Source organism: Silurus meridionalis, chromosome 18 (assembly GCF_014805685.1).
Source record: "Silurus meridionalis isolate SWU-2019-XX chromosome 18, ASM1480568v1, whole genome shotgun sequence".
Lineage (NCBI taxonomy): Eukaryota > Metazoa > Chordata > Actinopteri > Siluriformes > Siluridae > Silurus > Silurus meridionalis.
Window position 1 is genome coordinate 20,854,905 of NC_060901.1, and position 24,345 is coordinate 20,879,249.

At 44.4% G+C, this 24,345-nt stretch overlaps 1 protein-coding gene across 1 annotated transcript in view; it reads left to right on the forward strand.

Annotated features, from left to right (window-relative positions):
- The window catches only part of nbas (NBAS subunit of NRZ tethering complex), an 84,680-nt gene extending 60,953 nt beyond the window's left edge, over positions 1 to 23,727 (forward strand). The window contains 4 exon segments of the mRNA XM_046872461.1: positions 11,335 to 11,474; positions 12,436 to 12,580; positions 13,635 to 13,763; positions 23,328 to 23,727. Coding sequence (XP_046728417.1) covers positions 11,335 to 11,474; positions 12,436 to 12,580; positions 13,635 to 13,763; positions 23,328 to 23,594 — 681 coding nt within the window. The 3' untranslated portion in view covers positions 23,595 to 23,727.
- The last annotated feature ends 618 nt before the right edge of the window (positions 23,728 to 24,345 follow it).

The following is a 24,345-nucleotide window of genomic DNA, read 5'->3' on the forward strand; positions in this document are numbered from 1 at the left end:
TAGAAGAGATGGATGGATAGACAGAATTATTTGCATAATAAAGGAGATGGTTGAATAGAGGAGTTAGAGGGATGGATGGGTGAAATTAACTGCCTAATGAAATAGATGGATGGAATAAATTGCATAAGGGATGAAATGGACAGATGGTTTAAATTAATTGGATGGATGGATGGATGGATGGATGGATAAATGACTGAACATATTCAATTATTAATAGGTAAAATTATGAAATTTAAGAAAATGATTAGAATAAATGGATATATGGATAAAATGGGTTGATTATTGGATAGATGGATGGATGGATGGATGGATGGATGGATGGATGGAAAGATGAAAAGACAAGTGCCTGGGTGAAAAAAAAATAGTTGGATGGATAGACAGACAGACAGACAGACAAGCTGTTGGACAGATGTAAAAATTGCAAAATCGAATATTGTAGAGAGCTGGAATGTATAGAACAAGTGGATAAAAGGAAAGTTTAATGGAAGGATGAGTAAAAGGATGGATGGATGAATAAATGGATGGATGAATGAAGGGCTCAGATGTGTGAAATTAATTGAATGGTTGATGGAAGAAATAAATTGAGTGTATAACTAAAGGCTCGTTAATGAAAGTGTGTGATGCAACAGGAAGGAGAAATAGACTGATAAGATGTTGTTGTTTTGAGCATTTGTCTCGTTGTAGCCTGAGCTCCGTCTGTCCAACGTCCATCTGTTTTCTGCAGGAATTATAACTAGTTTGTAGCAAAACATGTCTTATCACCATGTTCCTGTCTTCACTCTCCCACAGGGGGGTGTGTGTGTGTGTGTGTGTGTGTGTGTGTGTGTGTGTGTGTGTGTATGTGTCAGCTCTGTCTGGTCTTTCTAAGTGTTCCCTGGTTACAGGATTTCATCCCCAAACACCATGATGTCCTGCTTATCTCACACACCCTGTGTCTTCTTCTGCAACTCACCATATAAAGGAGTTGTGTTATTGCCCATGTAGTTAGAAACCTCTCCAGAAAATAAAATCACACGTCTTGCCAAAACACATTGGTCCAAAACCTACAGAATCAGTGGGTGTAGGTGGGGTTAGAGTGAGTAGGTGGGTGGTTATAGGGGTAGGTGGGGTTAGAGTGAGTGGGTGGGTGGGTGTGGGTGTGGTTACACTGAGTGGGTGGTTGTAGGGGTAGGTGTGGTTACAGTAAGTGGATTGGTGGGTGGTTGAAGGTGGGGTTACAGTGTGTGGGTGGGTGGTTGAAGGTGGGGTTACAGTGGGTGGGTGGTTGTAGGGGTAGGTGGGGATAGAGTGAGATGTAGGGGTAGGTTGGGTTAGAGTGGGTGGGTGGGTGTGGTGGGGTTACAGCGGTTGGGTGGTTGTAGGCTTAGGTGGGGTTAAAGTGAGTAAGTGGGTGGGTGGGGTCAGATTGTGGGGTGTTTTTGTAATGAGAAGACATGAAGGAAAACTGAGCTTTTCTTTTTTTCTGTGAGAGTCGCTGTCCAAGTGCTAAAGTGATGCTACACTTTCTCATATCCTGAACATTATTCATTCTTCTACATCAGGGATGGGCAATTATGGGTCACATGAGAAACCTGGATTGTGTCAGAGGGCCACACCGTCGATAATATTTTAGGGATGCACCGAAATGAAAATTCTTGGCCGAAACCAAAAACCAAAAATGAGGAAACCAAGGCCAAAATCGAAACACTGAAAGAAAAGATTGTCAATTATTAGAACCATTGCATTTATGGCTATGAGTGTGTACTAACCTCACTAAAATCAATTCAAAGAATAAATCAATAAAAACGTTTTTTATTTATTATTATAAATTATTGTTATTTATTTGTTACCATTCATAGTATCGACAGACAGGCAGCAGTCAGTTATTATTAGCAACGGTCTGTTAAACAAAAATAATTTACCGCCGAACGTTTGGAAGCCCATTCAAGTGAATGGAACGTTCTAATCTACAGCATTAAGAAGAGCCGTGTAATAAATAATATTATTATTATTATTATTATTATTATTATTATTATTTTCGGGATCCACAGGGAATGTTTCAAAGATCAACCCGTTGATCCACTGGCGACCACTGATCTAAGGCAATGAATTCCATCATTTTTTGTGTTATGCCTTTTGCCTCGGCACCATCACTGGAAAACTTTCCTGCCTTTTCAAAAATGTCCTCTACAGACGGAGTGCGCATGCTCGGATTGACTTTACTTTTCCGCGCCGCGTTCTTCTCATATTTAGAATGGCAATCGGGATGTTTGGATTTCAGGTGATAAATTAAACCCGACTTGGAGAAACTCTTTGCAGATACACCCCCTCTTGAAATTTCAGCATTACATGTTTTGCAAATCGATATCCGCACACCGCAGACATGTTGCTCTTATCCAGATAACCGTGTGCTGCTGCGCTTTTTTATTGCGTCATTACAATTGTGTTTCTGCCGTGTTGTTTCGGTGATTTAGGTATTTCGGCTGAAAATTCTCGGTGCATCGCTGTAATTTATGATTAACCTCATGCGGGCTGGACAGGGACGTACAAAGGGCCGGATGTGGCCCGCGGGCCGTAGTTTGCCCAGGTCTGTTCTACATCCATGTTCTTGTCACTGGTGTGTGTTTCTCTCTCTCTCTCTCTCTCTCTCTCTCTCTCTCTCTGATTTGGCTGGAGGTCAGTGGAATAGGCGAGTGCCTGGTGTAGGTCAGCGGTGCGTGAACAGCTGCGTTCCTCGCGGTTTTTAATGACATGCTATAAGAGTTTGCTCTCTGGCGGAGAACACGAAGTCTTTGCCCACCAGCAGAACCTACAAAAACAGTTTGTCGTTCTCCGAGTGGACTTTATAGGTCATTTCACTGTGCTGTTATATCGGCGTTCTTCATCACCGAGCTTCGGGTCCCAGTGTGCATCAGATGAACGCAAAATAAAAAGCCATTACACACCTCATGGATGCTTGCTGAAGGTTTGATGTCTAAAAGGTTATGAACACCTCACCATCACACTCACTCATTGCACCTTCTAACTCTTTACAACACTGGTATTATCTCAGTCACTTTTTTCTTCTGGAAAAGTTTTCCACTTGATTTTGGGGCATCACTGTGGGGTTTAGTGATCAGTCATGATCTACAAAAGGGTTAGTGAGGTCAGGTGCTGATGATGGAGAAGGTGAGAGGCACCGGTTTCTCCAGTTCCAGTTTTTCTTAATGATGTTGTGTTGAGGAGGTCAGGCTGTCTTCCCATCTATTTATCTATCCTCCTATCTATCCATCCATCCTGCTTATCCTTCCATTTTCCCATCCACCTATTTATCTTCCCATCCATCCATTTATCTATTTTCCTTACAATCTTTCCATCTATTTTCCCCATCATCTATTTAACTATCCTCCCATCCATTTATTCATCTTCCCCTTCATCTACCTATCCTCCAGTGCATCCATCTTCCCATCCATCTATATCTATCCTCCCATCTATTCATCTACTCAATTATTCATCCTCCACTTATCAATACATCCATCTATATTGTAAATTATTCATCTTCTACCTGGTAACAGTAACTCGCTTCACAACCGCATCCTTGATCATTTTCCTGAATCAGCATGAAAGTCCAGTATCATGTTCACGCTTTAATATGACGTCTCTCCTCCGAGTCACTTTAAAAACTCCAGAAAATGCCGAAGAAAAACTCCTGAGTGCTTCATTATCCCTTGAATATTAATGACATGACCTTCCAAATTCATTCACATTGAGCGTGAGCGTCCGAGAGTCTCTACACAAGAGGCATTCATTATCCACATATTGAAATATTTATCGCTGTAATGCGCGCGTGTGTGATGAGGAACGTGTGAGGAACCTCCATGGGGTTTCTATAAACGCTCCCCAAGTACAATAACGGTTCAGTACAGAATAAACAAAAGGAATAAAGCTCTGCAGAGAAAAAGATTTATTTCTATATAATACTTTTTACTTATCATTTGGAAACCAATCATTTGGGAGCAATATTTTCTCCGGATTTCTCCTCGTTTCTCGAGCGCGTTCTCTCAGCGCCGCCGTCGCTAGGTGAACACGACGTACTACAGAGACGTGTCCTGAGAGTCACATGCAATAGAGATTAACCTGGCAGAGGTAAAGCATCGAGATGCGAATCACCTGTAGAAGATCGTAATAAACAGAAAGCAGTTCTGGAGGTTCAGGAGAAAGAAAGAAAAAAAACAAGCTTATGCATGAAAAGTTTCACGTTTGGAAGTCATCACACGTCCTCCACGTTTTCGTGAGCGTCTGTAATGAAGGCGAGTGCAGTAGAGTTGTGTTGTACTGCAAAGTGTGATATCGGACGTACGCTTTATCTTCCTGTTCCAGCCCTGACTTCAACACCAGTCAAAGCCCCTTGTTCTCCCCTTGTGCTTCTTCTCTAAGGAAGAACGACCTCTATAGATTAAGAGGAGGCTGTAGAACTTCACTGGAATAATAATGCCAAGCTTTGTGAGGTCATTCGAAACAGCCTGGACCCAACACACACACACACACACAGGTCTATTCCTTTTTTTTCCCTCCCACTTTTCCCTTCTCTTCATTGTTCTTTCATCCCTCCTGGCCCAGAACAGCAGAACGGGAAAGGAACAAGCTGCTCTGACCTTAACAAAGACCTTCGAGACGAGAAACACCATGTCAGCACTTTCCACTTTAACCCCGACTCGAGTCCTTATTGTGCTGAAATATTAAAAACCCGCACGCAATTAAATCGCTCTCGTTCATCATTTATATTCCAGCCAGACTTCCCGTTAGAATGAGCTCCACTCTTCTGGGAAGATGTTCTACTGGATTTTGTGAAGATTTTCGTTCAGACAGTCAGGTACTGATGTAGGTGAGGAGGCTTCAAAGGTGTTCAGTAGTGATTGAACTCTAAGCCTGTAGATCTTCCACAACTCATGGAAAGCAGATCTTCATGGAGCTCTGTGCTCTTTAGGTCATAGGTATCAGGTCACCTAGTTCAAGTGAGGAGATGTTTTGGCTTTATATATATATTTATATATATATTTAGTTGAGTTTAAACAATTCGCTTTTATTCAATTTTTTTCCATCTTTCTGAGCTTCTTCTCAAACGTCTCTTTTTATCGTTATCTGATGGACGTTTTCCACCTATACGCTTACATTCAGTATCGCAGGTGTGTAGAGGTGGACTTCAAAAGAAGGATTGGAATTCTCTTTTATTTCTTTTCATGTTGAAGATCTCTTTCTTACCTGCTGGACCTCTAATATACACACACCCACGAGTCCTTTATTAAGGGGAGAAAAATCCTGGAATGTTCAGAAGAACTGGACCAGGCAGTGAGCACGGTTTCCAAGTAGAAACTGTGAGGAACATGAGAACGCTCAAGGAACCTCGATTATATCAATCATTTCACCTGTAGCTTTGTGATTATCTCGAGTGCCGTTCAGGTTCACGCTGAAATTTGAGCTGTTATTGTTCCTGTGTCCTATCAGTTCCCGGCTTTTTGCTCAGCCTTATTTTCCATCTACATGAAGTTCCCGAGGCTGATTACTCTTCCATGCAGATCTTTGAGATGTTTTTAGTCAGCAATGCTGTTCGAACAGTTAGTGGAAATCCAGTGCTGGATGTTTGTGTATCTATCCAGAGCATTTTGTAGGCATCAGGTCATTTTTATATATATATATATATATATATATATATATATATATATAAAATATGATATGATATAATATAATTATTTATTTTTTTTATTTTTTTCCCCCAAATGAGTCAAATTAGACTTCACCCAAGCTTTTGGAGGAATGCGGAGATCTTGGAGGTTTTGGAAAAGCTTGAGATCTTTAAGATTTTGCTGATTGTTGGCGATTTTTTTTTTTAATCTTGGGAAAGTTTTATGTGCTTTGAGATATTACAGATATTGGAAATCTTGGAAATCTTATAGATCTTGGAGACCTTTTGAAATCTTGGCCATCTTGGAGATAATTGAGATCATGATGATCTTTGAAATTTTGGTGATCTTCATGATCTTGGAGAAATTGGAGATCTTTTGTGAATTTTTCCTGAATTTTGGTAATTGAAAGGCTCAAATTCCACGAATGACGTTTCTATCCTGCATGACCACACACACACACACACACACACACACACACACACACACTCTCTCATTCATAAGCAAATGAGTCGCAGCACAGCCCCAGTACGACCTCATTACGTTCCAAAAACACGTTCATACGCTTTCAAAGCCCAGAGTCCCAGTCCTACTCTGCAATGCTTTATTTCATCCTCAGGAGCGCACACACACACACACACACACACACACACACACACACTCTCTGAAAGAGGGTAAAGTGGGAGTTAAGTGCAGCCGACAGTCTTGATTTCTCTTTCAGTTGTGCCGCGGCTTCATCCATCTGCGCCCATGTCCCTCAGCTGTTTACCAGCTGATGAAGAGATTCACTTTTCTTCTCGTCTTCCTCCGCTCCACTCTTCTCTTATGACGAGGGAAAGGAAAAAGAGGAGGAGGAGGAGGCTTGTTTATGCCTCGGGAGATCTTCATGTCCTCACCTTCTTTCCCTCTCTCTCCCTGTCTCTCTCTTTCTTTGTCAGTTGCTGACATTTTCATGCTTCATAGTTTTGCCCTGTGGTGGTTTGAAATATTAGAGAACAAAGTAAGTGTGTGTGTGTGTGTGTGTGTGTGTGTGTGTGTGTGTGTGTGTGTGTGTGTGTGTGTGTGTGTTAGTCAATATGTCCATCATGTGATGTGGATCTACATGATCTTCATAGGACAGTCTAATTATAGATTCTTATTGGGGATTGGTGGATTTTCTGCCATTCTTCAGGGCAAATCTTCTTCATCTTCACTCTAGAAGTTCTCCCTAAGCCTTGGCTGTGTGTCATGTTGTTGAACCTTCAGCCCAGACTAAGGTCCTGAGCACTGTGGAACAGGATTTTATTGAGAAGATCTCTGCTCCATTTAAAATTTGCACTCCGAATCCCTTGCTCAAAAAAACACCCCCATGTCATGATACTTCCACCACCATGCTTCACGGCATGCTGCATGCAGGATGGGGCCTGGTTTCCTCCAGACACAGCGTTTAGAAGTGAGGCCAATCTTGGTTTCATTAGACCAGACAATCTTGTTCTTTTGCTGAAGGACACTTGGAGTGTCCTTCAGCAGGCTTTCATGGGTTTTGCACTAAAGAGCGTCCTCTATGTAGACCCTCTGAAATAAAGCGCAGATCAGTGGAGGGCTTAAGTGATGGTTGTCCTACTTTGTAGCATCTCTACACAGGATCCTTAAAACTCAGTGATCATCAGGTGTTTGGTCAGGTGACCAGCTCTTGAAAGAGTCCTGGTTGTGCCACACTTTTTTCATTTGAGAATGATGGAGTTCACCGTGTTCACATCTGTGCCTTGCAACAATCCCGTCTTTAATCAAGCTGTAGAAACATCTCAGGAAGACCAGAAAGGCACCCGAGCTCATTTAAATACTTATTTATATATGTGATATTTCAGCTGTAAAAACATCTCCAGGCTTCTCCTTCATGACACACGCTCACACTGTAGGATGGAGCCCTCATATCGTGAGCTTGATAAAACCCTGACATGAAGCCGGGTTGAGACTCGGGGACGAGAAGATGCGCACAGCCGGATGTTGGAACGCTGTGAGGGTGGTGGTTGTTGTTGCTGTTCTTTTTGTCGTGTTTGTGTTTGCGTGTGTCAGAGCTGATAGAGAAGAGAACCACTTGGCAGGGAGGCCATGGAGTGGGTGGATGTTATTAAGTGAAGCATGTCTGAACTCATTCAGTCATGACACACACACACACACACACACACACACACACACAGAGAGATTAGATGTGGGTGGATAATCAGAAGCAGGAGAAATGAGTCCACTAGCGGAGGAGCTCGTCTCCTCCCGGCTCTTTCCTGGATCATGAGCGCGAGACGCAATTGCTGTTCTGAACTTTACGCTTCTTTTCTTCTGGGCTTTATGTTGGAGATGTAGGGTGAAAGACCTACCACCCAGACAATCATGGATTTCCTGGCCACTTGAACAGGAACACCTACACCATTCTCATTCACCCGTGTTTCTCCATTGATAAGCAGAGTGGTGCAGAAAACAAAAAACATCCATGTTATAGACAGGAACGTATCATACAGCAACTTGGATATGAGGAGAAAAAGAATCTGATGGACATGAATTGGACTACATTCAAATTGTGGCGTCTACGAGGTGGGACGTGACTGGAGCTGGATCAACCTCAGGATGCCTCGGGATGGGTGAAGAAAGAGAAGCAATGGAGAGGAATCGGCATAGCTGCTGAAGTTGATAATGTGCATGTGATCAGATGTTCTGGAGCACAAGGTTATGATATGATGTGTAGGACTGTGTCTAAACCCCGAACACTATCAGGAAGACTATTCCACAGTTTAGGAGCTAAATGTGAGAATGTTCTACCACCTTTAGTGGACTTTGCTATTCTAGGAGCTACTAGAAGTCTGGAGTTTTGAGATCTCAGGGAGCGTGATGGATTGTAGCGTGTTAGAAGACTGGAGAGATGCATGGAGAGAAACTATTTAGTGTTTTGTAGGTAAGTAGCAGTAGTTTGTAGTGAATTTGAATCCTAACAGGAAGCCAGTGTAGGAACGAGAAGATTGGGGTTATATGGCGATATTTTCTCCACCTTGTGAGAACTGTCTGCAGGACATTCACCTAGTAATGCACTACAGTAGTCCAGTCTGGAGGTCATGAACGCGTAGACGAGCTTCTCCACATCAGAGAAAATGAGATGTTTCATCTGGTTTTGGTGAGATGTATAGCTGGGGATCATCAGCGTAACTGTGGAAGATCATCTCATGTCTTTAATAGTCAACAATAGTTTCAATAATGGGTAAGAATTTTTTTTTAAAGCAGAAAACAATTTAAAAAAATGAGGATTAAAAAATAAATTAAAGTAAAATGGTGCCTGCAGTCAGCAGCTCCTTCCGAGGAAAAATGCCATTCAGCTCTATTAATATGGAGGGAATTAATTTTCATATTTAATCCAGTCCTGGCCTGCGATGAAAGGAAAACACACACACACACACACACACACACTCGCGGTTTACACCCTGTGTAAGGACTTTTCATTGACATCATGATTACTGTGGTTAATTAGTACGGATCTGCTCCAGCCTTTTCCTCCACAACCAAATAAACCCTTTTTTTATATTAGTATTTTTTATTTTATTTTTATTCGGTTTTAATTTAATTTTCTTTTGTTTATTTTTTTTGTATATTATCATTAATATATAATTATAGTTATTTTATCTATACTTATTTTTGTTTCTTTTTGCTGTGCGATTTTAAAAAACTTAACTACACACACACGCGCACACACACACACACACACACACACACACACACACACACACACACAGTGTGACTTTACTCTGAGAGGTTTGAGGTCTGGGTGAGTTTTTTGGACTGGTTGAGGGGACTGGGTGAGGGGTCTGGGGTCTGGGTGAGAGGCCTGGGTGAGGGGTTTTAGGTCTGGGTGAGGGGTCTGGGAGATGATTTGGAACCAGGGTTTGAGATTTGGGGTCCAGATATCTAAAGGAATGGATTGATGGCTATTCGAGGAAGGAAACTATTTGAGAAACATCTTGTTTGAGGAAAACAATCAAGGCTGAGTCGAGAATTAAAAACTTGCTTTGTGTTGCATTTCTTTTCTCTCTCTCAGTTTGAGTATTCAGATGCTTTTTGCAATGATTTCACCATGTTCTGCTGCTCGTTCGCTCTTTTGCACTTCTCCCCCTGTAGCGATCAGATGTTTCCTCAACTGTTAAATTGCTCGGGTCCCTCAGAAGGGAAATTAATTACTTTCTCCCTCCTCCTCTTCCTATTCTTTTTTTTTTTTGACAACAATCCGGAACGTAGAAACCACCAGAGGGGTAGAGTACTCTTCGTGTGTGTGTGTGTGTGTGTGTGTGTGTGTGTGTGTGTGTGTGTGTGTTGGTGCATGCTTGTGCTGTTGCCTGTTTAATCACTGCTCCTCCTGCATTGATCAGTGTGTCATTTCAGCAGGAGCTTCTTCCAGGTCTCAGGTGTGCTGCCATTTCGAATCCATCTCATCAACGTTCACACACCACCTCCACATCTTTACCCCTCTATTCATCTCCCTCCTCCACAACTTCGTCTCTCTATTCCACTCCCACCTCTCCTCTCTATTCCTCTCCCACCTCTACCTCTCTATTCCTCTCCCACCTCCATCTCTATTCCTCTCCCACCTCCATCTCTATTCCTCTCCCACCTCCATCTCTCTATTCCTCCCACCTCTACCTCTCTATTCCTCTCCCACCTCCATCTCTATTCCTCTCCCACCTCTACCTCTCTATTCCTCTCCCACCTCCATCTCTATTCCTCTCCCACCTCCATCTCTATTCCTCTCCCACCTCTACCTCTCTATTCCTCTCCACCTCCATCTCTATTCCTCTCCCACCTCTACCTCTCTATTCCTCTCCACCTCCATCTCTATTCCTCTCCCACCTCTACCTCTCTATTCCTCTCCCACCTCTACCTCTATTCCTCTCCCACCTCACCTCTCTATTCCTCTCCCACCTCTACCTCTCTATTCCTCTCCCACCTCTACCTCTCTATTCCTCTCCCACCTCTACCTCTCTATTCCTCTCCCACGTCTATCTCTCTATTCCTCTCCCACCTCTACCTCTCTATTCCTCTCCCACCTCTACCTCTCTATTCCTCTCCACCTCTATCTCTCTATTCCTCTCCACCTCTACCTCTCTATTCCTTTCCCACCTTCACCTCTCTATCCCTCTCCCACCTCTACCTCTCTATTCCTCTCCCACCTCCATCTCTATTCCTCTCCCACCTCCATCTCTCTATTCCTCTCCCACCTCCATCTCTATTCCTCTCCCACCTCTACCTCTCTATTCTCTCCCACCTCCATCTGTCTATTCCTCTCCCACCTCCATCTCTCTATTCCTCTCCCACTTTCACCCCTCTTTTCTTCTCCCACCTCCACCCCTTCATTTATCTCCCACCTCCACAACCTCACCACTTTAACGATCTTTCTTCACCTCCATCCTGCTATTCCTTTGCCTTTTTTTATCCCTCTATCATCCACCGCTCTTAATATATAAATTCCTCTTTCTCCTTTCTACTCCTTACTACTCACTCTTCTCCCTTCAATCCATTGTTTTGCTCTCTTTCAGTAGTTTATGTTTATATATAGTTTTTATATGCGTCCAACAAACTAGACCAGGTTTTAGCTTCATGTCATTATTAACCGAGCACAGACGGTTCGTCTCCTGATTGGTTGCTCCGCCCATCGACAGACTTTTTAATTTCTGTCTCTCAGTGCATCATGAGCGATATCGAGGATGAGGCTCGGCGTCTCTCTCTCTTCCTGGAGCTGCTGGAGTCGAGTACGAAGTGGGAGGAGTTTCAGCACCTCATGCTCCTCCTGCAGGCGTGGCCACCTGTGACTGACGAGGGCAGGTAAGAACAGCTTCTATAGCAGGCCACTTCAGATCTTCCACACGCATTCAAACACACTTTGTGTCATGCTGGAGATACAGGTCTGGAAAGACGTCTCACACGAGCACATCTGGCTGGAAAAAGCCGTTTTTTTTTATGATGTAGAGGAACGTAGGTTAAACTGTTAATAATGTTTCTATTGATCCATTGTGTAATTGCTTTTCTTTAAGCCGTCCTTCTTCTCCGAAACGCAGATGGTGCCACGGTTTAGTCGCTGGTGGCCTTTGTGGGATTTTTTCAGTCAGTCGATTTCCGCTAAAAAGTTACGCAACGTTTTTTTCCAGGAGACGTCGCTGGGATTGTTAGTGTAATGAGCTTAATGGCCTACTGTTTATACAAATGAAGTGTACGGCAGGATGCAGAAAAACGAGGAGAAGCTTGTGTCTAAAGCTAAACAACACGTGTGTGTGTGCGCGTGTGTGCGCGCACACGTGTCTATAGAGGCTCTCGTGTGCCAATTAAACGAATCTGTAAATTCCGAGCACATCACTGAGCTTATTGAACGTGCTGCCGAACGACTTGTTTGAAATGCTCCTATTTACAAAAACATCTCCTTCCAGAACTTTTGTTCATGTGGAAATGCCCTGAGAACTCAGCTCTCCTCATTCGCTGCTACGCTTCAGAAGCAAAAAGTATTACATTTTCCATAAATGTGTGTTCGTACATCTAGATGAACACCTGAACATCCCATAAAAATTTATTCTCCATTTACTTTTTGAATGAGCTTCACTGTTCGGGGCAGAGAAACCTAAAGATTTAAACATTTCTATAGAACATCTGTAAAGAGATCAAATGTTGGCAATATTCCTATAGAACATCTGTAAAGACCAGAAGATTTCATTTTCTCACCACATCGTGTGCTTAAAATAACCAAAACATCTCGACACACACTCGCTGATTCACACCTTTTTGGTTTGTACAGACTGGAGTCCGAGCAGAACCCGTGGGTGTGTGTGACGTCAGGTGTGCTCTCGCACTGCTCCACGTGGTCGAACATCAGCCCCGGATCTGAGATCCTCGCCATGTGCCGCTCGCTGTACACCACCAAGCACAAACTCAATCCTCAGGTACATTGTGTGTGTGTGTGTGTGTGTGTGTGTGTGTGTGTGTGTGTGTGTGTGTGTGTGTGTGTGTGTGTGTTGGGGGGGGGGTGGATTTATCAGTTCAGACTTTTAAACTGTGGTAACTTCATTAAGTAGAAAAGCTCTGAGACGCTCGGTGCAGAGCTCATATGGTTTAAGTGTTTAACCAAACACACTGATGTGACTGAGCAAAGATCAGCTGAGAGAACAGCTGTGATAATTCTTATTTTAATGATGACGATGATGATGAAGGGTTTGATGATTTATGGCTTTGGTGTTGATTATGGCTTTAATCGTGGTTTTCAATTAGATAATGATTATGACCTTTGATTATGTTTTTTTTTTTTATGATTATCCAACTGAAAACCACGATTAAAACCATTATGATTATGGATTTGATTATGGTTTGGTTTTGATTATGGCGATGATGATGATGATTATAGCTTTAATGATGATGATGATGATGAAGATTATAGCTTTAATGATGATGATGATGATGAAGATTATAGCTTTAATGATGGTGATTATGATTTTGATTATAGCTTTAATGATGATGATGATGATGAAGATTATAGCTTTAATGATGGTGATTATGATTTTGATTATAGCTTTAATGATGATGATGATGAAGATTATAGCTTTAATGATGGTGATTATGGTTTTGATTTTAGTTTTGATGATGATGATGGTTTTGATGGTGATAATAATGATGGCTTTGATGTTAGTGATGATGATTGCTTTTATAATGAAAATAGCTTTGATGATTATGGTGATTTTTATTGATTGTCTTTGATTATGGCTTTGATGATGATATGGTTTTGATGGTGATATTAATCATGGCTTTGATCATAGTGATGATTATGGTTTGAATGATGATGATTTATTACTTTGATGTTGGTGGTGATTATTGCATTTATAATGAAAATGGCTTTGATGATGTTTTAATGATTATGGCTTTGATGATGATCATGGCTTTGATGATTTATGGTGGTTTTGATCGATTATGCCTATGAAGATGACAGTCCCCTCTCTCTCTCAGTGTATAGGACACATCTCTACCCTGCTGCTGAACAGTGGTCTCCAACTAGAGGCGTTAAAGCTGATGGCCGAGAGCAAAGACGAGCAGCTCCTCGCTCGGACTCTGGATCTAATCAAAAACATCACCTCTGTAAGTCATGTCTTTGCACCACAACATATACAATCAGTTACTTTGCAGCCAAGGGCCTACTTTTTCCCGCTCGGTGTGTGTGTGGGTGTGTGTGTGGATTATTAGGAGAATGGTCTACCTCTGCAGCTGTCAGGAAGACACATTGTTTATGAGCTACATGACCTCGATGCAGTGTAGCTGAAAGACACAGACGTGGTCGTGCAGTGAACATTATTTAACTTCAGTGTAAAACTAAGCGACTGCATCTGTTCCACGTCGAATCACGTAACTCCAAATACACGTCCAGACGTGCGGACACTAACGTGTCGAATGTAGAACACGGAGAGATGATTAACAACGTCTCATTAGTACGATCTACAGTGTTTGGTTCTTTGATGGTGCAGACGTCCATATATTTACAACACACACACACACACACACACATTTTGCATCTCATTATCTGAAGATCCGCATCTCGTTATGTGTTAATGGTTTATGATTTAATTAATTGTCGTTTGAAATATAACTGGGATCCACCGATCAAAACGGACTAAACCATTTGCGTTTGTAGGGGGACTCCCTGGACCATTTATTAATTAAAAACAAGCATCAGTTGTTTGGGTGTTGCAACTCGATCAACATGATTTATATTCTTCTAGCGGATCTGATGGATCATGTGGAGTTTATTAAAATATCTAGTGGGTTTATTACCTGATCAGTGGTACGTCCTTAAAAAAGGGGCGGGGTCTGGATTAGAAAAAATGAGGACTAGAATCTAATTCTTTGGAGTCTCCATTTGCTCTGATAATGAGCTCCACTAGATTTTGTGTGAGATTTGATTCAGACTCAAAATCAGGTGCTGATGAAGGTGAGGATGCCTAGATGGTGTTCAGATTCATCCTAAATAGGGTTGAAGCTCTATATAGGAGGCCTCTCAATATCTTCCACACATCCAACCCATAGAAAGCAGATCTTCATGGAGCTGGCTTTGAGCGCTTCATAACTTAAGTTTTTCGGGTCTACAAAGTTCAAGCGAATGGAAATTTCATACCTTCCAAAGACGTCGCGTACAATCGTGTTCTTTCAACAGTTTTCAGAAGAAACGCACGTGTCTGGAAAAGTCGGATGTCCCAATACTTTTGAACCATTTACATTTACACCCATGGAACACGAATCCTGAATTGATCTCTATGAACCATTTGTTACGCCAAGCAGCACGTTCCTGTCGCGTTCCTCTCAAGTTGGCGTGTAGGTACTTGAACATCACTCGTGGTTTTGTCCTGAGATCAGATAACAGCCGTGAAACAGTGGCTTTGAAGCCGGGAAGGGTTTCGATAACGATCATCCTAATCCACAGCCACGAGTTCTCCTCAGGCTTTATTTACAAAATCGCTGTCTTGCATGCATGTTGGAATTGGGGTTAATCTCTGAATCTCAAGGTCACCATGAAAAGACCAAGAGGATGAGATTAGGGGTTAAAATGATCTAATAGATTGGATTGGATTTGATGATAAGCCTTCATCATCTCGGGATCGATTCATTGTATAATGACTTGTGGAAGGAATGTGGAAAAACTGTACAGCAAACACACACAATGCTGTACGTGGGAACGGTTCCTCAAATGTCTTCACAGCAGGACCACGGACGCATTGATAATTCAGGAGTGTGAAGTCAGTCTGGAACGTGTACCTGACGAGAGACGTCCCTGTCCCCTGACGTTTCCCAGAAATGATGCTCGCTGTTCCAGAGCAGCTCCTAATGAGCTTGTCTCATTTCGCTCCTTTTTTAAAATTAGTACAAGAACATCCTCCTCAATTACAAACGTTATTGTGCATTTGGACGTCGTGTAGAACTTCCCGTTTGACGCTTATGAGAAGTTAATTAACTTCAGTCAACCTGATGAATGGGAGGAAGGAGAAGAACTCACTTGGGTCAGAAACACACCATTCAGCCTCGTTAGTCTCGAAAATCTTTGACAACTTTTCCTAAAATTATATCCTATTCCTTCAACAAGAAATCTCCCAATGTATCGCCTTGCTTACAGTATCGCAGTGTATCGTATCGCGACCCCTGTATCGCGATGCGTATCGTATCGCCGGGTTCTTGACCCCCTGTATCGCGATGCGTATCGTATCGCCGGGTTCTTGACCCCTGTATCGCGATGCGTATCGTATCGCCGGGTTCTTGACCCCTGTATCGCGATGCGTATCGTATCGCCGGGTTCCTGACCCCTGTATCGCGATGCGTATTGTTTTGCCGGGTTCTTGACTCCCTGTATCGCGATGCGTATCGTATCGCCTGGTTCTTGACCCCTGTATCGCGATGCGTATCGTATCGCCGGGTTCTTGACCCCTGTATCGCGATGCGATCGTATCGCCGGGTTCCTGACCCCTGTATCGCGATGCGTATCGTATCGCCGGGTTCTTGACCCCCTGTATTGCGATGCTTATCGTATCGCCGGGTTCCTGACCCCTGTATCGTGATGCGTATCATATCGCCGGGTTCTTGACCCCCTTGTATCGCAATGCGTATCGTATCGCCTGGTTCTTGACCCCCTGTATTGCGATGCGTATCGTATCGCCGGGATCTTGACCCCTGTATCGTGATGCGTATCGTATCCACGGGTTCTTGACCCCTGAATCGCGATGCATATCGCATCGCCGGGTTCTTGCCCTGGTTGAACTCGAGAACGTCCCTTTGGTTGACGTCATCAACACTTGGCTTGTCGTTTTTATCGTCCCGTTTGACTCCGTTATTATTCCATGCAGGGACGTTTGGGGCAAGTCGGCTGCGAATACTTTCTGCATGTAAATTCTCGACACTGCCGCCGTTTCTTCTCCTTTTTTTTCTCTCGATGCAATTTCCTCAGTGTCTACGGGCAGCGCTGCGTTCACCGAGCACTTGTACTTTGTGCTTTAAATTATTATACGTGTCACTGTGGTCAGGTACTCCGAGGCACGCCGGCTCTTTTTTTTTTCTCTTTTTCATTACTTTTCTTTCTTTCTCTCTCTCGGGCAAACGGAAAGAGCCCGCTGTCTTTAGTCCTACAGGGACCATCTGTCAAAGACGAGCAGGCTCGGAGGCAAATGCAGAGTTCAGTTTATTGAACAAACCTGGGCAGAAGCAACCAAAAGGCCAAGGCAATGATTAAATCCAAAAGCCAGAAAGCGCAGAATTAGCAATGCGCGAGCGAGACTCGGCGTAGACGAGGTCGGAGTGTGGGTTGTTAAAAGGAGACGCGGCTACGATTCTGAGCGAGTGCCTGGGGATGTGCTGCTTGTGAGGGCTGTGATCGGTGGAGTAACGATGATGTTTAGAGATCGCTCGCTCTCTGGTCGGGGATTGTGATTTGAGCAGAGGGTTGGTGGAAGTGCAAAAGGACCCATTTTGAAGAATCGTGTTTGGCTCTGAACTGCAGCGTTATAGAATATCTAATCGCAGCCAAGGAGAACTCAAAATGTTCTCATGGAAGTTCCTGAAATGCCCTGGACAAACGCACGTCCATGTATGCAAATCAGTACGATTGTACATGAAATACAGGTATGAAAAGGTTTGTTGGTTCTTGTTGGGTTTAGTTTAGGGACGTGAAAAAAGACCTAATCAGAAGGAAGGTCATGAGTTCAAATCCAAGCAATACCAAATTCTACTGCTGAGACTTTGAGTGAGGCCCTTAACCCCCACCTGCCCATAAATTAGATAATTGTCTTTCAAATGCCATCGTAAACCATGAGGTTGTGAGTTCAAATCCCAGCACCACAAAGTTCTGTTCTCTACTTGAACAAAACCCTTATTTCCTTTGTACATCTCGGCAGGTGAGAATTAATTGTAAGCCAAATTGCCAAATGCCATCATAAGGTCATGAGTTCAAATCCCCACACCAAGTTCTACTGCTTGTCCCTTCAGCAGGGCCCTTAACCCTCACCTGTTAATGTGATTAAATAATGTGTTGCTTTGGATAAAGACATCTTCCAAATGCCATCATAATCCACGAGGTTGAGTGTTCAAATCCCAGCACCACCAAGTTCTGTTCTCTGCTCGAACAAAAGCCTTAATCCTCACCTGCCGAGATGCACTAAGGAGATAATTGTGAGTGAAATTGCCAAATGCTGTCACAAGGTCATGAGTTCAAATCCCAGAACTCCGCCACCAAGCTTTCACTTCTGTGCCTTTTGAGGAAGTTTGCCAATTTCATTGCAGTCCACCAATCAGACGTTCTTCACACCATTGAGACCATCCCATCAAGCACAAATGTATCTGCACTGCTTTTTCCACCATCCTCATTCCCCCAATCGCTGTTCTTCTGTCCTGATACAAGAGTTTGCTTTTAGCAGAAACTCGAGAAAACCTTTTCACAGTAGACCAGGTCAAAAAAAAAAAAACTCACCTGCCCAGGTGTAGAAATGAGATCATTAATAATAATACAAGCATCTTCCAAATGCCATCACGAGGTCAGGAGTTCAAATCCCAGCATGCCACGTTGCGTAGACTTCGTGGAGATTTGTGGAAAGCAGATCTTCATGCCGCTGACTGTGTGCACAAAGGTCATGCTGGAACAGGATTTGGTTTGTGGGATCAGTCTGGAGAAGAATCGCACACGGCTGGAAAGGTGATCACGTTTTGGTGGTCCAGGGATTTGAACTTACGACCTCCTGATCAAGGTCGTACCCCCCCGAACATTCAACACAACCACCAATTTTCTTTTCCTCTCTCCGGAAAGCGAGTGTGATAGTGATGTATCTTGTGCAACAGCATAACCTCTTCATCGCGGGTGAAAGCTTTTAGGAACCTCCGGGGCGATTATGAAGCTCTGACCTCGGTTCCCCTTTTCCATAAAGCTTCAGCCGTGCGAGTGATGACTCACTCTGGACTCAGCACTTTCACCCTCACTTTCACGTTGTCTGCCTTTTCTCTCTTCCACCATCGCTCCGTCATTGTCAGTTTCTCTCTCTGTCTCACCATCGCTCCGTCATTGTCAGTCTCTTTCTCACCATCGCTCCATCATTGTCAGTCTCTCTCTCTGTCTCACCATTGCTCCGTCATTCCTCTCGGGGTTTATTTGTGACTCTTTCCGTCTCCCTGTCTGTCCCTGTTTGGCGTGATCCCTGATTAGACGTTCCTCTGGCGTTTCTCTGCACAGACGCATGCATGCATGGAGAACAATACGCCTGCATGTCCTTTTCATTTTGCTCCTCCTCCTCTCTCTCTCTCTCTCTCTCTCTCTCTCTCTCTCTCTCTCTCTCCCCCCCCTTTGCAGTTGTTTGGCGTTAATGAAATCACAGAGTGGTACCGGGCCGCGACCGGCCGCAAAGAGCTTCATGATTTCAATGATAAAAGAAAAAGTGCTTCTACATCATTTATGAGTCGCCGAACGCTGAAACCCGCCGCAACATCTGATGCATTTTTAATGCGCACGTTCCCGCATTCCACACGCGCGCACACGTACATCAGCAGATCTCACCAGCCATTAAGCAGATATGTAAATACGCTGCAGTCATTTGGCCAGATGTTTTGTCAGTGTGTGGGTGTGTGACAAAAAGGACCAGAAGGTCGATGTTCTGTAAACACAATCAGCAGACTTTTCCAGCCTTGTGAGGTTCTTTCCAAACCTGTTCCAGCCAGGACCATGCTCCTGTGCACAAAGCCAGCTCTGTGAAGCTTTCCAAGATCTCAAGTGGCCTGCTATAGAGCTTTGGGATGAATTGGGACGCCACCCCAGATCTCCTTTCTAGACCTCCATTTGGAGAAACATCTTCCCTGCAGTGTGGAGCTCATTAGAAGAATCGATGTAGAAGTAGTACAAATCTTATGGTCAGGTGTCCACAAACTTCACTCACATTTTCAAGGAGCCAATAGGAAACGGGATGTGATCTAATCAGCAGGAAATCCGTTCTCAGCTCTCCGTTCCTCCTCCTCCTCTCTTCCTCCACCGCTGCTTCTCAGTTGTCACATCTGTCCAAACTCCAGACTTTCATGCTTCTTCCTCTTTATTATTTTTTTCCGTGTGTGCGCTTTTGTGATGTTCGTCACGCAGGCCCTCAGCAAACACTGAAGGATGATGAATCAGCTCCGACGTTCTCACACAAACTTTATCTCGCCTTATCATCCCGAGTGACAGACTGTGAAAGCAGGAGACAGATTACCTCCAACTGAGCACAGTACATCCCTGAAGACGGGGAAAAAACCATCATCCCTGCGAGTGGAAAAGTTTCGAATCATCCTTATCAGAGTTGTTCCTTCTGAACCAAGGTCAAATCCTCCAGCTTGGGAACGACGGTGCCAAAGTATACACCAGGAAAGCAGTATGAACGTTTAGGAGCACCTACAGGAACATCTCTGATGCCTCCATTACGTTTGATTTGTAAAACGGTGAAAATTTCCCCCAAACTGCTTTACAGAAGAAACCTCATCTGGCACCAAATGTCATTACAGTTCCATCAAAGTCCTGAGCCACGGTGGAAGACTTTTAGTTATTAATTACAGTCCAAATCCATCAAAGTTCTTGAGTTGCTCAGGAACTTCATGGATCTGTTGCGGTGCTGCACAAAGTGGTCTCCAACTTTAGACCACTCCATCCAAAGGTAGGGATGAATCGAGCAGAATCGAAGAATAGGATCACCAGGTAGAAAAAAGCTCAGATACTACCATGAAGACCATGGTGGTCTGAACCACGTTCATATCATCACAGGGATTAAGATCAGGCTGTGATGATGAGAGCAAGAATGTGATGACCATGATGATGGACAACAGTGGTGAAGATGAAGATGACCACATTAATGATGATGACAGTAGAAGTGATGATGATGGAGATGATGGTGGTGTTTATGATGGTTGCTGTTCTTGGTTGTAGTGCTCATGCTCCAGAAGGTGCCTCCAGACTGCACCTCGTTCCTCTGCTGCTCTTCTCTGTTCCTTACACGAGAGTAGAAACATGATGAGTAGTTCTGCGATCTGTATGCATTTTTCTTCACTTCGCGCACACACACACACACACACACACACACACTGATTCTCATTCCACTCTGGTTGCTGCACCAGCCTGCTCTCTCCCACTCATCTCTCCACTCATCTCTCATTTTTCTGCAGCCTTTCATATTGTAACAGCTTCTGTACTTCAGCTGCCCAGAAAACACTGTCTGATAGTGTGTGCGTGTGTGTGTGTGTGTGTGCGCGTGTCATTGCTCTCATATTTAAATGAGGACGCGATGATGATGATGATGATGAAGGACCTGAGCTTCAGCCTGGAATAAGGTTCTGTTTCTCATCATCTTCTGAACTAAACCCCATTTACACGTCTGTCTGTCTGTTTATCCATCTCTCTTTACCTCCTTTTTTCCTTTCGTCTCTGACATGTCTCTCTCTCATTCTTTTAATCTTGCATTCCCCTGCTCTCCGTCTTGTTCTCTCTCCCATTCTCTCCCTCTCTCTCTCTATACCGATTTTCTCTACATCTGTTTCCATCACACTCTTCCCCTTCTTTCTTTCATTCTCTCTCTCTACCTCTATCACCGGTTCTGTCCTCATCTTCATATCGCTCTTCCCATGCTCCATCTTTCACCTTGTTTTCCCTTTCTTTCTCTCCTTCTCTACACTTCTTCCTTTCTAATGGGTCTCTCTCTCTCTCTCTCTCTGAGATGAAGTGCTCTGTGTGCTTTACTGCTTTTTCTTCACAGGTCAGTAATCGACCTTTCACTGCCCCCACTCTATGTTCTGTTTTCTCTATTTTCTTCCCTCCCTCTATCCATCACACTCGTCTTTTTCTTCACGGTTTACATTACTGAAACACTCGCGCTCTCCAATAACCCTTTATTTATTTATTAAGAGAGAGACAGGTAAAGGTAGAGAGCGATAGTGAAACAGGTAAAGGATTTTCTCCAGACACGTTTGAGTTTGACGGAGTAATAAATGTTTATTTATTGAAATAGATGACGGAACGTTTGCTAACGATCACATTGTAGAAGGAAATGTTCCTGTTTTTCCCATGTTCTGTCTGCACAGGGAACTCTCTCTCTTTCTCTCTCTCTCTCTTTCTCTCTCTCTCTCTCTCTCTCTCTCTCTCTCTCTCAATCTCTCTCTCACTCACACACACACACACTCACTCACTCACTCACTCTCTCTCTCTCTCTCAATCTCTCTCACTCACACACGCGCACTCTCTCTCTCACACTCTCAATCTCTCTCTCACACTCTGACTCTCTCACACTCAATCTCTCTCTCACTCACACAAACACTCTCTCACTCTCTCAATCTCTCTCACACACTCTGACTCTCACACTCACACACTCTCTCTCTCTCTCTCTCTCTCTCACACACACTCTGACTCTCTCTCACACTCACACTCTTTCACACTCACACACACTCTTTTCTCTCTCTCTCTCTCTCCCTATGTTTGCCTCTTGCTGTCTGTTATTCCGTCTCTCTCTCTATTTGTTTTGTTTACGTCTCAGTTACAGACAAACGGCAGCCACAGATTCTGTATTTGGACAGAACTTTGATCTTTTGCTCCTCCTGCAGCTCGAGTCTGTTGTGATGTGATTTTATTTACTAATTTGTTTGAGTCGAATCTCCCGAGTGCTGTTTTAGTCCCGCCTTCTCCGTCCGCCTTCTCCTCCTCTTCCATTCCCGCTTTTGTCTCTCTCTCTCACTCACACGCGCGTTTGGCGCATTTCACGGATTATTTAAATTCTCAACACCTTATTAATGAATTACGACGAGGAGCAGATAGTAATCAGGTGTTTATTTCTGTATACCTTTTATACAGAAATACACACACTTTCTGAAGGCCATCATGGCTCGTGTGAGCATTTATTTTATTTTAGCTGTGTGTGTGTCGGCTTCTTCGCCGCCTCGGTGCTGTTGCTGCTCTCCGTTTTTTTAAAGCTTTCACCTGCATTATTTATAACTGGGGGAAAGAGTGCCAGGGAAGGAGACGTACGTGTGTGTGTGTGTGTAAGGGAATGAACCTGGTCCCTCATGGTTAGCCCGGGGTCATAACCTCATCAACAGGGGTTCAGGCAGGGTCACGTCTGATGCACATGGCCACCTTTATGCAGGAGAAAACACACACACATGCGTATTTGGTGGTTAATATCCACACTTGGTTTGATGTCGTTACCATGGTAACACAATTTAGGTACTAATGAATACTCAGGGTCATCTGTTAATTTTATGAAGTATGTTTTCTCCTGTTGTACTTGTTATCCGTTTATAGTTACGGCCCGCGTCACCGCAGAAACGCGGTGTTCAAATGAAAGCATGTGACTCCTATGACAAGCAGAAAGTGTGTGTGTGTGTGCGCGAGAGATCCACATCTGGTGGTTATTACAGCAGCCTGGCGTCTGACACGTGTTTAGCAGGACGTGTGAGTGTTCTGATGGCTGTGATAGTGTGTTTTTCATAAAGCTGCCAGTCAATAGCAGTGACACACACACACACACACTCTTTAGTGGATATTGAAATAGATTTTTATTATTAATTTTTTTCCTGCTTTTGTTAAATTCTTAGTTTGTTTTATTCGCCTTCCTTCTGTCTCCCCTGCTTCTCTCCATCACTCCCACGGTTCTCCCTCATGTTCCTCTGTTCCTCCAGGTGAGTGAGCAGTGCTGTGATGCGGAGATGTTGACGCTGGTGTTGGATGCAGGTGTGTTGGTGCAGTGTGTGAACTCGGCTCTGTATCCGCTGCTCGTCTCCCACATGCTGTGTGAAGGTTTGTGGGACGTGGACGCCGCGGCACGTGAGCTTCATCATGCAGGACACCACGCGCAGGCCGGGGCTTTACTGCTCGCCCACCGCGGGACTCATCCGGCCCTCGCCACCTTCAACACCGCCGTGTCGGTCCTGCGCAGGTGGATCTGAGGAACACGCAGAGGAACCAGAGATGATCTGTCCTCCCTCCCCTCCCACCGTTCCCCCTTCCCTCTCCTTCCCACCCCTTCCCTCTCCTTCTTTCCTCCTTCCCACCCCTTCCCTCTCCTCCCCTCTCCTCCTTCCCACCCCTCCCCTCTCCTCCTTCCACCCCTTCCCTCTCCTCCTTCCACCCCTTCCCTCTCCTCCTTTCCACCCCTTCCCTCTCCTCCTTTCCACCCCTTCCCTCTCCTCCTTTCCCTCCTTCCCACCCCTTCCCTCTCCTCCTTTCCCCCTTCCCACCACTTGCCTTCTCCTCCTTTCCTCCTTCCCTCTCCCCTTCCCCTCCTCCTTTCCCCTTCCCACCACTTGCCTTCTCCTCCTTTCCCTCCTTCCCACCTTCCCCTCCTTCCCACCACTTGCCTTCCCTCCTTTCCCCTTCCCTCTCCTTCCCTCTCCTCCTTTCCTCCTTCCCACCACTTGCCTTCTCCTCCTTCCCACCCCTTCCCTCTCCTCCTTTCCTCCTTTCCCTCCTTCCTTCTCCTCCCACCCCTTCCCCTCCTCCTTTCCCCTTCCCACCACTTGCCTTCTCCTCCTTTCCTCCTTCCCACCACTTGCCTTCTCCTCCTTTCCCTCCTTCCCACCACTTGCCTTCTCCTCCTTTCCCTCCTTCCCACCCCTTCCCTCTCCTCCTTCCCCCCTTCCCACCACTTCCTTCTCCTTCTTTCCTCCTTCCCACCCCTTCCCTCTCCTCCTTCCCCCC